The 16994-nt window shown below is 42.1% G+C and overlaps 1 protein-coding gene across 1 annotated transcript; it reads left to right on the top strand.

Moving 5' to 3' along the window:
* The first annotated feature begins 368 nt into the window (after positions 1-368).
* On the top strand, positions 369-16787 carry kiss1ra (KISS1 receptor a). Its single transcript, XM_031865408.1, has 5 exons — positions 369-1425; positions 3401-3525; positions 11961-12096; positions 12274-12512; positions 12893-16787. Exons 1-5 carry the CDS (start codon positions 1173-1175, stop codon positions 13271-13273), a joined length of 1134 nt encoding a protein of 377 aa, XP_031721268.1. The 5' UTR covers positions 369-1172; the 3' UTR covers positions 13274-16787.
* The last annotated feature ends 207 nt before the right edge of the window (positions 16788-16994 follow it).

The raw sequence follows: 16994 nt of genomic DNA, 5'->3' as shown, positions 1-16994 counted from the left end.
GGGTGAACTTTTATCTCACTAAATGTATATAGAAGCTTACAGGGTGAGATGAAACCTGTTGCTGTACTCTTTCTGTGTGGAGGTATGCTATTTATGTTAGCTGCAGGAGTTATATATTGTAATTCCCTGCAGAACAGAATGAGAAGAGATAAAGGGAGAGTGCGTTTCTTTTGGCAAATCGTTACAAAAAGCAGGATTGGGGGATAACGTTGCTAGGAGACCCTGACATCAACTACTTATCCCAGAATCATGCTCACTGTGTGTGTGTGTTTGCGCACCTCCTCTCCCCTCTGCGTCTGTGTGTCCTTGCTCTTGCTCGTCCTATAAAGCCGTCAGCATCTTCTTCGCTCTGTTCTCTGTTGCTCGAGTAAAGTCAAGGCTAAATTACAGTCAACTCAGATGTGCCTGGAGAATGAACGGCGGACGAATCGACACTCTGAACACACTGAACCTCACTTCAGGGGAGAACAGAAAGGTGAAAACAAACTCAAGGAAGCTGCGAGCACAGTGGATTGTTTGTCTTTGGGTATTTGACGACCGAGCTCATAGAGGACATCTGTCTGCCTCTCAGCGTACGCTCTGCACCTCGTGAGCAACACAGCATGCTTTAAAGCTCTGAGGAGGTAGAAGGGCAGTTTTCATCCAGCCTGATCCGAGGAAAAGAAGCACTTCGTCCTCTCTCAATCGCCTTCTATTCCTTTGTGTCCCCTCGGTCATTATGTTTCTGCTTTGGGCAATGAAATGAACAACTCTTCGCGACTTCAGGGGATTTTGTCCCATCATGTCTGTGCCTCTTTGTACTCTGCGTCCTCCATACTCCCACCTTTTCCTCCACAACGCAGACTTTTCCCCGTGAAACTGCTTTCTTTCATTCCTCCATTTCTTTTCTCCCAAAATTTTGTTTTTCCTCAGACACACTCACATATGCTCCATCATCAGCTCTTCCGACCTTGCACAACTCCCTTGCCTGATCTTTTCCCCCTTATTTACCTTTCCTCTCTCACCATTTTCGACTATCCGATTTTCTCTCCTTTCCTGAGCCTGAGAGCTCCCGGGACTCAGTGGCTGACCACACACTCATTCTCTCTCCTAATCGCCACCTCTCCTCGACCCGCTCTCCTCCGCGCTTTTTCTTTCACCTCCCTCACAATTATCCTTCCCGTCCTGTCACAATGTACTCCTCTGAGGAGCTCTGGAACACCACCGAGCACGTATGGATCAACGGCTCCAAGGCAAACTTCTCTCTGCGAAGACACGGGGAAGATGAGGAGGAGGAAGATGATCAGCACCCCTTCCTCACAGACGCCTGGCTGGTCCCCCTCTTCTTCTCCCTCATCATGCTGGTTGGACTGGTGGGCAACTCTCTCGTTATATATGTAATTTCCAAACACAGGCAGATGAGGACGGCAACCAACTTCTACATAGGTGAGGAAGAGAAAAAGAAACTGCATTCAAACACAGCTTACTTTGTCATGAAATCCAAGTGCATCAACTTCAAATAGATCCTATAGATATTTCATGCAGGTCTCTTTCAGGGAGCTGAATTTCAATGTACACTTTGTCCAATTACTAAACAGCTGTGTGTAAAAATGTCAATTACGTGTTTCATAAAAAAAGGCTTCACTTTCACCATGAGGCTGAGAGACAGGTACCCAGATGCGTCCTGAATTTGAAAATCTAAACACGTGGAATAGTTATCTGCCGAGAGTGTTTTGGAGATCTTGCTGCATATAATTTGGATAAATTGACTTGTGCAAGTAAATCATTTCTATGGCTGAAGAGCTCAGGGCTTAAAATGTGTTTCGCTTGTTTGCGCTTATTTATAGAGCTCGGCAACTCTGCGGATAATGCACTTCATTATTTATACTTCTGTTTCCATTGAGCTTTGCATTTATTGACACATGAATTCACCTCAAACAAGCAATTACAACTTTTTGTGCTATTTCGATAATTCTTTCAAATTTCCAGCTTTTCTATTCAGATTTTCTTGATACACAAATTAAAAATGCACATAAAAACAGGTTGGTGGATAGATGCTGTCATTAATCTCAGGTGTACCAAGTAAAACAAGAGAAATCAAAGGAGTGCATCGATCATGCGCTGGCCTCACGTCTCCTGTGGTTTTCAGTGCGCTGGCTTGAATCCTGGGTGATTGATTTCTGTTGTTAAAGTCAGTTACAGCACGTCTGATAGAGCTTTGCAGTCACCTGTCACTTGGGAAGAATTGCAACGGTGACTAATTGAGGTTAAGTCAGCGGGAGATAAGAATTAAAATAATAAAACACCTAAAATAATAAAAAGGCATGTCACATAGATACATAGCTTGTCTGTTTTGTGCGAATCTGCGATTTACCGTTTATCATTTCTGTCTCTGTTTGCATATTGCACCATGTATGTGTCATGAATTTAATCTTGGATAATGTGCCATGGCCAGAGCATTGAATCAGTTTAATATTCAGCAGCATTAGATTAGCGCCTGCACCATCTGCCCACCCTTTCAACATAATGGGCCACCTACTATAACGGGATTAGATCAATTCAATTCAATTCAATTTATTTTTGTATAGCCCAAAATCACAAGTTACAAATTTGCCTCAGAGGGCTTTACAATATGTACACATTTGACATCCTCTTGTCCCAGGACCCTCACATCGGAACAGGAAAAACGCCCCCAAAAAAAACCCTTTAACGGGGAGAAAAGAGGAAGAAACCTGTGGGAGAGCAATAGAGGAGGGATCCCTCTCCCAGGATGGACAGAAGTGCAATAGATGTCATGTGTAGAACAGGATAGTGAATTACAACACATTCAATGTATGACAGCATGTAAAACAAATAGGAAACAGCGTGTGGCGTATTTGTCAGAATGAAAAATACACTACACACTAAATCTAGAAAAAATGAAAAGCAAGATCAGACTGCAACCTCTGCTTGGTGCTCTATCTAAACATACATTTGTGTTTTTGTGTGTATTCATATGAAGATACTGTGTAGGCAATGTGGATTTAAATCAGCAGTTAGCATGTTTTTGCACATCTGTGTTTATGTGTACTGTAGGACCTGTTGTCAGTCCATCAAGAGTTTCTCTACAGCACCTCATCAAGTAAACACGTGCTGAATTTGAAGCGCGCTCTTAGTACTTGACATCAAATGCAACCGATTCACCAAAGAATCAGAGACAACCGTGGTGGAGACAGAAACTACAGTTCAATTATCAAAACTAAACACAATAACCTTCAGGAAGGTATTATTTACTGCATGGGAATTGCACAGGATTGCATTAGCAAATGTTGCAAATGTGTCCCTCTTTGTCAGGTAGTTAAAAGTATACCCACAGATACAATTGTCTGTCTGTTAAACACTGCACACCAGACATCCTATGTGTTGTTTTCTCTTTGTGCAGCAAACCTGGCTGCCACCGACATCATTTTCTTGGTGTGCTGCGTCCCCTTCACTGCCACCCTCTATCCCCTCCCTGGATGGATCTTTGGCAACTTCATGTGCAAATTTGTTGCCTTTCTACAGCAGGTAAAAGCATGACTAATATTTTTTTTTATCACATCACAATCATAATTTCAATTTTCCTGGCTCAAAAATGTGCGTTCACACACAAAGACGTATTATTTTGCTGTGTGAAATGGAGAAATTGTTGCTCTTAAGTTGATCAAAACCTGATAATATTAAAATTATAATATTATGATTAAATAAATCTATTTACAGCAATGAAATTTAGGACCATTTTAGGTACAACCAGACACCTTCACCATGAGCAACAAAATATGCACGGACTTCATTACTCAGCTGCATGTCAGAGAAAACTCATCTTTTAAATCCACTCAAGGAGGTCACAGTCTGTCCTTTTTAAAATGTCAGTTAAGGTTTAGAAATCTTCTATCCAAGATGTTGCATTCATTGACGTTTTTTCAAAAGAGTTTAATTTACATAGCTGACAGATGATGACAGTCGGATGTCAAAGCAACTACCAAACTCCAGCATGAAAAAAAAGCACAGGAGGGGAAGCATAAAACAGCAGCAACCATTTAGAGAGACCAAAATGTTTCTACAAGTTGTAGGAGCAAACATTTTAAAGAAATATTTAGATGTATGCCACCATCTGACCCAAGAGTCGACTCACACCAACCTTACAGGATGCTTTAAACAAAGATGTTGAGCCTTGTGGCAGAGCCATAGACTGTATATAAGACGTGGATGTATTCGTTGAGACTTCACCAATTGGTTTGTCCCGCCCTAAAGCATACCTTGCTTTATGGTCTATTTTACTCTAAATGGGACAAAGAGTTACAAAATGAACATCATGTTGTATTGAAGAAGGCTTGAAATGAGCGATTGAGACAATAAACTCATATTTACAATGTACTGAAATAATAAATCAAGTGAGAAGTAGGGTCATTGTCACAACATCTTTTTTGCAACCAGAGGAGTCGCCCCCTGCTGGCCATTAGAAAGAAGGCACTTCTTCACACTTCAGGTTGCCGCCTGGCCAGCGCTTCCTCCTTGTTTTTCGTTGACCAATGCACAACTAAAGGAATGACAGCTCTATGTGTCGTTCCCTAAAAGCATGCATGCTGAACAAAAGCTTATTGCTTGTAAGCATTAATTCATCTCCTCCGCGAATCGCCACCTTATCTCCTCCGCGAATCGCCACCTTATCTCCTCCGCGAATCGCCACCTTATCTCCTCCGCGAATCGCCACCTTATCTCCTCCGCGAATCACCACCTTATCGTGGTGGAGGAGTTTGAGTGGCTCAGTGATCCTGGGAGCTATGTTGTCCGGGGCATTAGCCCCTGGTAGGGTCTCCCAAGGCAAACAGGTTTCAGGGGAGAGCCCAGACTAAGAGCGGTTCAAAACAACCCCTATGATAGTTAGCCCACAGACTACAGCCACCTCGCCCGGACCAGGGAAACCGGGGCAGCCTCCCGGAGCCAGACCCAGGAGGGGAGCTCGTAGGCGAGCGTCTGGTGGCCGGGCCTTTGCCCATTGGGCCCGGTCGGGCTCAGCCCGAATAAACACCATGGAGCAGCCACCCTGTGGACCCACCACCCGCAGGGACAAGCATCGGGGTCGGGTGCTATGCAGACCGGGCGGTGGGTCGGGCGGGAGGCCCGGGCATGCCGATCGCCGGCGGCGTAGACTAGCTCTAGGGACGTGGAACGTCACCTCGCTAGCGGGGAAAGAGCCGGAGCTGGTGCAGGAGGTGGAGCGATACCAGCTAGAAATAGTTGGACTCACCTCCACACACAGCGTTGGCTCTGGAACCAAGCTCCTGGAGAGGGGTTGGACTTTGTACTTTTCCGGAGTTGCCCAGGGTGAGAGGCGCCGGGCGGGAGTGGGGATACTCACGAGCCCCCGGCTAAGCGCCGCTGTGTTGGAGTTCTCCCCGGAGAGCGAGAGGGTCGCCTCCATGCGCCTACGTGTTGCGGGGAGCAAGGCTCTGACTGTGGTTTGTGCTTATGCACCAAACAGCAGTTCAGAGTATCCGGCCTTCTTGGAGTCGGTGGGAGGGGTCCTGTCATGTTACAACGGGCGATCCGGTCTCTGTACGACTGCAGTAGGAGCTGTGTCCGCATTCTCGGCAATAAGTCAGACACGTTCCCGGTGGGTGTTGGCCTCCGCCAGGGCTGCCCTTTGTCACCGGTCCTGTTCGTGATTTTCATGGACAGGATATCTAGGCGCAGCCTGGGGGCGGAGAACGTCAGTCTCGGGAGTCTCGGGATCGCCTCTCTGCTATTTGCAGATGATGTGGTCCTGTTAGCCTCCTCGGATCGTGACCTCCAGCATTCACTGGGGCGGTTTGCAGCCGAGTGTGAAGCGGCGGGGATGAGAGTTAGCACCTCCAAATCTGAGGCCATGGTGCTCTGCCGGAAACCGGTGGATTGCTCCCTCGAGGTGGGGACGGAGTGCCTACCTCAAGCGAAGGAGTTCAAGTATCTCGGGGTCTTGTTCACGAGTGAGGGTAAGATGGAGCGGGAGATCGACAGACGGATCGGTGCAGCTGCAGCAGTAAAGCAGGCGCTGCACCGGACCGTCTTGGTGAAGAGGGAGCTGAGCCGGAAGGCAAAGCTCTCAATTTACCACTCGGTCTACGTTCCTACCCTCACCTATGGTCACGAACTCTGGGTCGTGACCGAAAGGACAAGGTCGCGGCTACAAGCGGCCGAAATGAGTTTCCTCCGTAGGGTGGCCGGGCTCAGCCTTAGAGATAGGGTAAGGAGCTCGGTTATCAGGAGGGAGCTTGGAGTCGAGCCGCTACTCCTTCGCGTCGAAAGGAGTCAGCTGAGGTGGTTCGGGCATCTAATTAGGATGCCTTCTGGACGCCTCCCACTGGAGGTTTTCCAGGCACGTCCAACTGGGAAGAGACCCCGGGGAAGACCCAGAACACGCTGGAGGGATTACATCTCCCAGCTGGCCTGGGAACGCCTCGGGATCCCCCAGAATGAGCTGGAACATGTTGCCAGTGAGAGGGAGGTCTGGGTCGGCCTGCTTGACCTGCTGCCACCGCGACCCGACCCCGGATAAGCGGTGGAAAATGGATGGATGGATGGATGGCATTAATTCATTTTTTGGGCCACTTGGGGACAATGCTAATTAGCTGTAAACACAACACTGACATATTATCAACAGGGGTCACATGTTCACAAAGACGTTTTATCCTTGTACTGTATGTGGAACATTTTGCCAGTTTTTGTCTTTATTTCAAACCCACCTACTTACAGGAGTGGACTCAATCAATCAGCTTCGCACAATGCGTAGTTCTCAGTTGAAGAAGCAGATTAAAGTTTGGATAAATGCATCATTAAGAGAAGCCAAGCAAAGATTGCAACGTGTTGACTCCATGCAGCTTATTCAAATAGGATAGCCAATTAAAATATGCTTAAACCCACATCGTGAGGCAAATGAGTGTGCGTCAAGCTCAGTCAGACATTACAAACCCACGCTTCACGACTACACTGTAATTACACTTTAATAACATGCACTAATAACTGTGGAGGACTAAAAATATGCTCTGTTTTCACCCAGACACAAGTAGCTTGACAAGGCTATACTGTCACTCAGGATTATAGAGAAGTGGAGGATTGCCATGGAACCTGTTTAGTTATTAAGCAACATGTCAAGAAATACAAAATCTAGAGCCACACTGTCCTCGGGTGAAAAAAAAAGAAGTGAAGCTCCTTTAGAAAACTGAGCTCGACGAAAACATGCTGTAAATTCAATTCATTTTGTTTGGAGATTAAAAGTATACCTCATTCATTTTAAAGCTAGAAGGGAGGAGGAGATGATCTGTCTGATGAAGACATTTTCTTTTGAATGCAGAATGAAGAGATGTTCACGACTAATTTAAGCATTGAAGAGGAAGATGTCAGTCTGAGAAGCGGCCCAACAACACAGGCAGGGAGGCAGAAAGGCTAAAAGCATTTTTAATTGAAAACACAGGATTTAGTTTATGCCTATAAACATGGATTCTAAGACCCTATGAGCTTGTCTTTGGTGAAACAATGACTCTTGAGGAAAACGATTGAACCCAAATCTTCTCTTTTTGGAAAAGCAATTTTCTGTCTGTTTCATCCAACTGTCTTCTCTGTCTTTCATCAACTCGCTTTTTCTGTCTCAGTCGCATTCTTTTGTCCAAGAAATAGTGACTGTTATCCTGAGTAGTGTCTCAAAATGTCCACATTTGAATAAAAACATTAAAAAGGGAAACATCAGATGAAGTGAACTAAGCCTGCTGTGTTGACATCCATCATCAGTCTCTGTTAAAGCAACATCACATGACAGATTGCTCTTCTATACTTCATATAGTACAACTGATTGTACCACACAAGGAAACAACCAAGGGCTTGATAGGATTGTTGATCAGTCTCTGCGACTATACTTTAAAAGCTGGCACCAAAATGTTCGCTTTTGAAACTGATTTTCCACTCGCACAAACGAGATATAACGTGGTAATTGGTGAGTTTTAGAGGTGTTGCTGGCAGATTACATTTGGACAAAGTCATATTGATCGAATAGATATAAATTGTATCAATCTTCTCATCTAAATCTCATCAAGAAAGCAAAAAAGAATAATTACCAAATTGTTAACTATTCCTTTAAAGCCGTCTAAAACGTCTCAGGTCTACCACGACATACGTGACTATGAAACCAGAGGAAGTCCTTGCCAAGTCTTTGCACACAAAATGTTTAACCATTGAGAATAGTAATGCCACTAAGTGATGATAGTATTAAACTTACATCCCTATACAGCGCGGGGTGCAAGATCCATATGACTTTTAGTTTGGCTCAGAAAAACAGCAAGAAAGAACCCAAAAGCAAAACTCACACAAGTTAAGATTATTCTTCATGTTTACTTTACAAAAAACAAGCACAGGTCAAAACCAGGTATTGGCAGTCATGAACAGGCAAATTTATACAAGTAGAGAATCCTCAGTGGATCAGGCAGGCAGAACAGCGGTGGGAAAGCTAGGGTGGATACAAACTAGACAATCTGGCAAAGATAGATAGTATATACTGCAAGACTAATGAGAGAAGTGGCAGGTGAAGGGAATGGTGGGAGAAGGGGTTACTGCAGGTCAGGCAGGACAGGGTGCCAAATGTGACTGAGACCGAGCGAGAGTTAATATATCACAGGGAAAACAGCAGGCTACAGAATAGAGCTGCCTGTAGTCTTGCCACAACTAATTAGCATTCATGGATTTTTAAATTGATAAATAATATACACTGAAACTATGGATTTTTTTTAATTCCAAGGGAAAAAGGGGGAATATGAGAGAGGGTCACAGTGAAAACCATCCATCCATCATGTCCAACTGTATGTTTTCTGCAAAACAACGTTAAGCTTTCAAACATTGGTTGCAAAAATCACCTCTCCACACACATATTTTGTAATATTCATGCAACCAGTGGGACAAAACTTGTTTTTTGTTCTGTCCTGTAGCACCATCCTCCAAACGGACTTTAGATCCATTTCAAAATGAACTGTTTTTCATGTTCTTGTTGGGTGTAATATGTTTTGCAGCCTCTTGGGGGAACTAATGGGGTTTTACACTTTTAGTCATGCAACTACAGTATTATCTTGTGAAAATCTGCTGCAGACATCTGTGGATGCTGTTAGATTTGACACTGCGTGTCGCTGTCTGTTCTTTCCTCTTCCTTATTTTGGTGCAAGACATTTTAACCAATCTCAAATTCAACATTTATTGAAGCAGCAGTTACTGTTTCAGACACACGACACAATTAATTCCAGTTTGTTCACAAGAAATACGTCTGCCCACTGTCTGTGATTTAACGGATGAGTAAAGCAACTTTTTTTGTACAGCAGTGAAGCTTGATAACATGTTTTTCTCTCCATAACAGAAAGAGAAAAATATATATGTCATATGTACTTTGCAGAAGATACTGCTACTTGCATTTGTTCCTGTATCCCCTTTGAAAGGGAGGAGCCACATCTCTCATTTCATTCTTATTTCTGGTTCACATTGAAGAACTTTCCATCTTCAACAAATGGATCCGAGGGATAGTTCTACTTTCCCACCACTTACACCTTCATCTCTATTCTGAGAGAAGACCTTGTGTACATATAGCTTCTCTTTGAGATTCTACAGTTTGAACCATTTACGTTGTGTTAAGGTTACAGAAGTAACCATAATGGGCTGTGATTCAAACGGGTCCTCTCCAACCAGTATTTTACATCAGTATAGATTAGATCGTTTTTATGTTAATGAATATTTAAAGTGATGGCATAAAATATGAGTTTTCTTCAAAGCTGCATATGTCGAACTGCATTTTCAATAATTGTAAAAGATCAAAAGAAAAATGCAGAGGCCCTACTAGACTATGTTATGTCGTCTTATTCTTTATTCTCTATTAAAAGGAGTGTCTTCAAAGCAGTACATGTAAATATCTTGCACATATATCTCCCATTCCTTTGAATAGACATTATGCATTGAAGATAACAGGGTAGTGTGTTCTTACCGCACCAGGCATCTTTAAAATTGAGGGATTGCGCTACCCGCTTCCTCAACATTGAACTCATCATGTCCCCTTTCTGACTCTCTCATCATATCCCTTGAAACACCGATGTGTTGCTCCAAACATGGAGGGTAATGGGTGCCGGCATCACAGTTGCACTTAAGAGCAGGAGAGAGAAAGGTAGCGGCAGATACCTCGACATAAGAGGACTATTTGGAAAAGAGCATGGAGAGAGCTTCTGACCCCCTCATTTGTCACTGCTGCTGCTGCTGCACACATTTCAAAGCAATATGGACAAGCTTGCCTACATATGACACAGACCCTCAGAGATCCGTGTATTTGAAGTAAAGATTTTTGTGAAGGGGATGAAAGGTCTTGTTTTCAGTTTCATCCTGCTCTACTGAAAATCGATGTACAGATGTGTATGAAAGGAAAGCATCAATAGAGACTTAAGTCAAGGGGGATTTCTAGAACATAATCTACTAAATTGATTTTGTAGCAGCAGGTGATGTCACGTGAAATTTTAGAGACTGCGGTTTCTGTGCGAGTCATATTTTGCAAGTACCTAAACATTTCTGTTGCAACAGGAATTCCACATTAAAGCCGAAATTAACATTCTGATGTGTCTGACTTTAATTGAATCAAGCACCATTGAGCACCATTAAAAAATGAAATTGAATGATTTGTTCATATGCTAATTAGAAATACTTATTGCAAATGCAGCTTCCGCTCTGCTTCCTCTCCCTCTGTATGCTTTTCCTTGCTCGCTCTTCAGTTTAAAAGAGCTCATTAGCAAAAACTCTCTTTTTGCTTCTTAATTGAGGGGTGATTGAATACAAGGCTGGATGCACAAGACACCATTAGAAAGACGGTGGCCAACTTCTGTTGCAACTAGGCCGTCCAAACTAATTAGAAGTTTGTGATATAGGCTCTGTGAGAAAACAGCTTCATCTATAGTGCACAAATTGTGGAACATATCTTGTAAAAGCACATTATTTGTATCTCTGTAAATAATCACTGACATTTAACATCCGTCTTATTTGTTACATGAGCTTCTTTTTCTTTTGAAACACACAGTGTTTGGCAAAGTCTCTGTGGATAAATCCACAGGAAGTACTGCAATTATTTGAAATAGAAACTGTGATTTGTATCAGACAGAAATAACTTTAATGGCTGTACAACATAAGATTCAAACTGAAATTTGAAGGAGAGTGTGGCCACTTTAGAATAAGTGGTTTGTCTTGTTACAACTGTCAGACTTGTAATACCAAATATATACGGCACTCAAATGCACACCAGGCAGGACGGTAGGATGAAAGGAATTGTTACGAAACAGTCAGGTACAAATCAGGTTCAGTTTCAGGTTCAGGCGGCTGAAAAGACAAAAGACAAGCAGCAAGAAATAGGCTGGTTATATACTGAAGGGCTAATGAGGGAAAGTGAAAACAGGTGAGAAGGTGAATGAGAGGCGTCAGGTGACTGGGACAGGTGGGACAGTCCGAGGGCATCTGGTGGATATACGTAAAATGGCAATGCATGCTGGGGGAAGTGAGAATGTGGCTAAAGAGAAGGACAGAGAGGCAGTTTAAAAAGCAAGACTGAGGCCAACTATGGCTGTGGAAGAATAGTCAAAAAATGTAGTTCTAGATGATGGTTTAGGCAACAAAATGTTAGGAAATGATTGACAATCTTTACCTCAGCGTAAGCCCTGTGAGGGCCTAAACATAAAATAGTTTGAACATGCTTTGTTGCTCCTGGTGGATATTGGAAAAATATGTTGTCAGTGGACGTTTTGCAGACACGTAAATTAAAGTTTCCTCATTATGTCGATATAGAGTGTTCCTATTCTCTCCAAATATATTTGCTATTTCAAATTAGTTGGATAAAAGTTTAATTTATTGGCTACAGGGGGTGGAAGTTAGGGTTCGCAGAACAGAATATGTGTAAATCATGTGTGTTTTACTGTCTTTGCCAGGTGACAGTCCAAGCCACCTGCATCACTCTGACAGCTATGAGCGGGGACCGCTGTTACGTCACCGTCTACCCTCTGAAATCTCTCCGTCACCGCACCCCAAAAGTAGCCATGATTGTCAGCGTCTGCATTTGGATTGGTACGTCGTGCTCATTTAATGAAAGTCACTCTCCCACCATTTCCTCTAAGTACATTAAATCTTTCTTTTTTTAATGAATTCACCACAGAGTTAATGAGTAATTAGGACCACTTGAATATAAAGTTTGTGAGGGAATTAGCTTGCATGATGAACGAACACAATCCTTGTGCTTTCCAGGCTCCTTCATTCTGTCTACCCCAATTCTAATGTACCAGCGTATAGAGGAGGGTTACTGGTACGGCCCGAGGCAGTACTGCATGGAGAGATTCCCCTCAAAGACACACGAGAGGGCTTTCATCCTCTATCAGTTTATTGCTGCCTACCTGCTGCCCGTCCTCACGATCTCCTTCTGCTACACTCTGATGGTGAAGAGGGTAGGCCAGCCCACTGTGGAGCCTGTCGACAACAACTATCAGGTAGGAACAAGGTTTGTTTGGTTTGGTTTTCCGCTTAATATTCCTTGACTTAGCATATTAAAGATTTGACTGTAAGCTCTTGCTTCTAATTGTCAGCTTATTAAAAGTTTTCTTCTCTGGTGACACTACCTTTCCCTTCATAGTGTTTTTTGTCTTGCTTTGATATTTGCTGTCTTTGAAAATGTCTTTTAAAGCAGCTTTAACGTATCAAATGTCACTCATAATAACAAACCCAGAGAGAACTAACCAACTCTGCTGCTGCCTTTAGCTTTATTGTTTTAGTTTTTAATAAACACAGATTGCACAAAACAGTCTAGCGGTGAACTTTACGCAAGTAACACAAGGTGAAAATTCAATTATTCTCCTCATCTTCTCCTCAGGTCAACCTCCTGTCTGAGAGAACTATCAGTATCAGGAGCAAAGTCTCCAAGATGGTGGTAGTAATCGTCCTCCTCTTCGCCATTTGCTGGGGTCCCATCCAGATCTTCGTCCTCTTCCAATCTTTCCATCCTAACTACCAGCCCAACTACACCACATACAAGATAAAGACGTGGGCCAACTGCATGTCCTACGCCAACTCATCGGTCAACCCCATAGTTTACGGATTCATGGGAGCCACCTTCCAAAAGTCCTTCAGGAAGACCTTCCCGTTTCTGTTCAAGCACAAGGTCAGAGATAGCAGCATGGCTTCCAGGACTGCCAACGCTGAGATCAAGTTCGTTGCTGCCGAAGAAGGCAACAATAACAATGCAGCAAATTGAATCTGACAAATAAAAAACAGCAACAATGAGATTATTGCTTGTATCCAGAGCAATCGCTGCAAGAAGATTAAAAACAAACAATTTCTAGCCATGGGTTCATTGTGTGAATGTCTTCATAGAGCAACTGGCTGATTGCAAAAGGACAGACCTTGTTTGACGTATTTTTGTTATGTTAAATACAACTAATTAAAGATTTTATTTGGGGAAACAGAGATTCATAATACAGAGGGACGTGAACAGTGTTTGGCACAATATATCACCTGTTTGACAGCCAAGGCCAGGCAGTGTCGGCACATTACATCACCCATTGTGCTGCCAAACACCACAGCCAAATAACAGAGGACAGCCGTACACATCTGATGACGAGAGAGTAAACCTTTGCCTGAAAGCTGCCGGCATGAGTCCTAATACTATAATCCCTGTAAGATCCTGGCTGACAAGGTCTGCAGCTTTGGTATACACCATTCATTATTTGGACAGCTGAGGATATTTTGTATTCTGAGACACATGAGAATATGGTATTTTGGAAATGACAGTGGACAATTAATACACAAGAACAGATGCCTATGGACATGTTTTGTTTCTTCAATTTGCTCCTTTCTCTGGAGAAAAAGAGAGACATTCAAGGGTCTCTTTCTGTATCTGACATTCTGGGAAGCAGCTAACACTGTAATATTTCTGAAAGGAATAGTTTGACATTGTGAGAAATATACCTTTTGCCTTTCTTGCGGAGAGTTAAACGAGAAGATTGTGACCGCTTTCATGGTGATTAGCTTAGCTTAGCATAAAGACTGGAAACACGGGGCAACAGCTAACTTGGTTTATTCAAAGATCAAAAAAGCACCTGTAAAGATCATTACTTAGGTAACACATATTGAATTTGTTTAACCAGGTTGTTTTTCATCAAGAAACAGAATATACAAAGGTGTTAATGGGCGTATTTATTTTACTTTGGACAGAGCCAATTCCCCCTATTTCCACCCTTTATGGTAAGATGAATCATATTGAAGTTCTTATGATTAACAACTTAATTTCAGTTTTTCAAACTTGTAAATAGTGTTCATGTCAAATCACAAATTGTAATAAAAACTTATTTTGAACATCTCACTTAGCAATTAACGATACAGAAAGTCTGGCGTTTAATGTATTTCCAGCCACATTTCATTGATGTGATGTTATATTGTCGGCTCACGTATTTTTAATCCTCAAATGAACTTTGAAACCATAAAACCGTCTTCAGTTGTCTAGTTGTGAACGCTGCATTAACACAGTGACGTTCCTAAAAATGTCATACTATTCTTTAAATAATTGGACTGACATTGGATGTCGGGTATTTATTGTATGGTGAATCTGCGCTATAGAGTCCCTTCCCTCCTTTCAACTTTGCAACCAAACAACCTGAACACTAAAAGCTTCATCAGTTGTGCTTATTTTTTGTGCTCCCAATATTGTGTGGCTAATTTTGCAAATACCTCGCTGTTGTCTGTCTCGAGTGGGGTAGATTATGATGGAGGTGGCGTCAGAAAAATAGAAGGATGTTTTAAGTTTCTTTTTTCTCCCTCCACAATAACAGTAAGCTCAGGATAACATGGGGTTAAAGTTTATTTTTGATCAGAATCCAACAACACAAAAGCCAGCATCCAACTGAATGTGAGTTTCTCTGCTGTTAAATGTGATGAGTGGGATCTGGCTGATACAGGGGTTATGACCGGTGAAGCATGGACAGTGTTTACCTTTCTTTTGTGTCCCACACACAAACATTCACACCTTCGTCATACACAGGCATGCACATGCACGTTCACCCGGTACATCCAGGTGTTGTTTATTGGAATCAGTTGTCACATCTTTGAGAAACGCCTCTGTATGATCTTGTCAGGCTGACTAAATTCTAAATGGTGGAGGTGACCCGTATGGCCTGTTCCCTGTTGTGAGATGGAAGTAACACCCATCATTGTTAATACATCTACAGAAACCCTGCCAGCTCATTACACTCCAGATGCTGTCCTTTTCTTTTTATCCCACATAGTGACTTTCAAAATCAGGACTTCATAGAAAATCTGCTAATGTAATTCTCATTTGAATTTTAGATGATGTGAGACTTGCTGTAATCAGGACACCAAAGCGTGAGTGCACCTGAGTGGTTTTGGCTGCCATAATTAGACATGAATAGTTAACAAAAACGTGCTGTCGTTAATTGAGATACAATTTGAGCACAAGTGGACAAACCTTTATCTGTGACCACCTTAAGGTCACTAAACAACGCATCCTCAAAAAAAATGACTCATCGTTTTTTATTGCGTTTTCCTACGAAAGTCCAGAAACACCTGTCAATTTACGCTCGTTACACGCATACTGTCTTTAACTTCCGAAACAGCTTAGACAACAAAACTACTAGATCATAGTTTGGGTTAAAATAACTATGGAAGTGACGATACTTAAATTCGGAAGTTAGGTGACTAAGAAATCAACGTTGACTTTTCTCACGCAGCACGAACAGCAGTCTGCTGGGGGAAAGACCGGTTTTGACATATCCACCTACCCTCCCTCCCTCCCTTGGTCAGATTTAATAAAATATCATGTTTTGGGTTCATGTTAACCATGTTAATGGTTTGGTTTGACACAGGACATGAACACCAGTTTCCTGTGTATAAGTCCTGTGCCTTCCCTACACGTCTTTGATTAAATGTATTTATTATGTCTATGAAAATATGTTCCCTCGCAACGTAAACGAGCACAGATTAATCGTATGGGAAAGACCAGGCTGAATTATATGTATCCCTGAAGTACTTCTTTTTTTTTTTTTAAAGCACCTTGACTTTAATTTTATTCAAATAAGTTTCTCTCTGAAAGTAGGAAGTGATAAGACCTCCATCTATAATTATCTTAGTCTACAAAAAGCAAGGTCCCTCAGTTTCATCTGCAAATTCAAAATGGAATATCTTGTATGAAGTGCACTGCAAAGCCATTTATTTTATCTGAGTGCTTCTGTCATGTCTTAACATGTAATGCTAATGACTGATTGTTGCTTTTTTAACGTATGTTAATTGTGCTGCATTTATTCCAAAGAGTGTATTGTACATCCATTAGGACTGAGGTCATCAATAATATGTAGTTTTCTGCTTCACGTTTAGTATTCTCTTGTATCTACGCTTATTCTGACATTGTGATTAGTACATGGCTGTCCTTGTTCGGAAATATCTTCACTAAAGCTTATTAAACCTTGAACAATAAAACAGAGTGACACATGTTTGGGTTGGCCAAATAACTTGAGCAGCAGTGATGATTTGATAATTCCTCAGGGTTAAGTGAAATCCTGTCTGTAGTAAGTTTATTTTTAATTCATTTTGTTGGTGCCGATCATGAATTATCCTGCAAATAGTGATGTTGCTATCGCAGAGCGCTGCATAGTTTTTGATTAGCTGAATTAATGCTTTTCATTTGTACTGGGAATCATCATGAAACAATGTTTTTCTTTCTTGTTGCCCATTAAAAAAAAAAAAGACTTGTCTGCTAACTTGTTGATTTCTATTTAAGTAATTATTAGAGTCTACTAAGTGAATCAATTGTCTGCAGTAGAGTTGAAAATAGAAGCAGAAATTACAACAAATTGGCTTTTACTCTCACATTGATTATTAGTATACGTAATAGGATTTAATTGGATGTATAATTTGGGGGAATCTTTCAATTTTAGGGATTCACCTCATGGTGTTTTCTAAAGTAA

The sequence above is a fragment of the Anarrhichthys ocellatus genome, unplaced genomic scaffold (assembly GCF_004355925.1).
Source record: "Anarrhichthys ocellatus isolate YVR2014 unplaced genomic scaffold, GSC_Weel_1.0 scaffold32, whole genome shotgun sequence".
Taxonomy (NCBI): domain Eukaryota; kingdom Metazoa; phylum Chordata; class Actinopteri; order Perciformes; family Anarhichadidae; genus Anarrhichthys; species Anarrhichthys ocellatus.
Note: the sequence above shows the minus strand (reverse complement) of the source record. Positions and strands in the feature narration are given on the sequence as shown.

Bases quoted from the DNA above. Each gene is read 5' to 3' on its own strand.
- kiss1ra (XM_031865408.1), top strand. From the start codon at position 1,173: ATGTACTCCTCTGAGGAGCTCTGGAACACCACCGAGCACGTATGGATC. The intron at 12,097-12,273 runs GTACGTCGTGCT...TGTGCTTTCCAG, and splicing joins CAGCGTCTGCATTTGGATTG to GCTCCTTCATTCTGTCTACC. The intron at 12,513-12,892 runs GTAGGAACAAGG...TCTTCTCCTCAG, and splicing joins CTGTCGACAACAACTATCAG to GTCAACCTCCTGTCTGAGAG.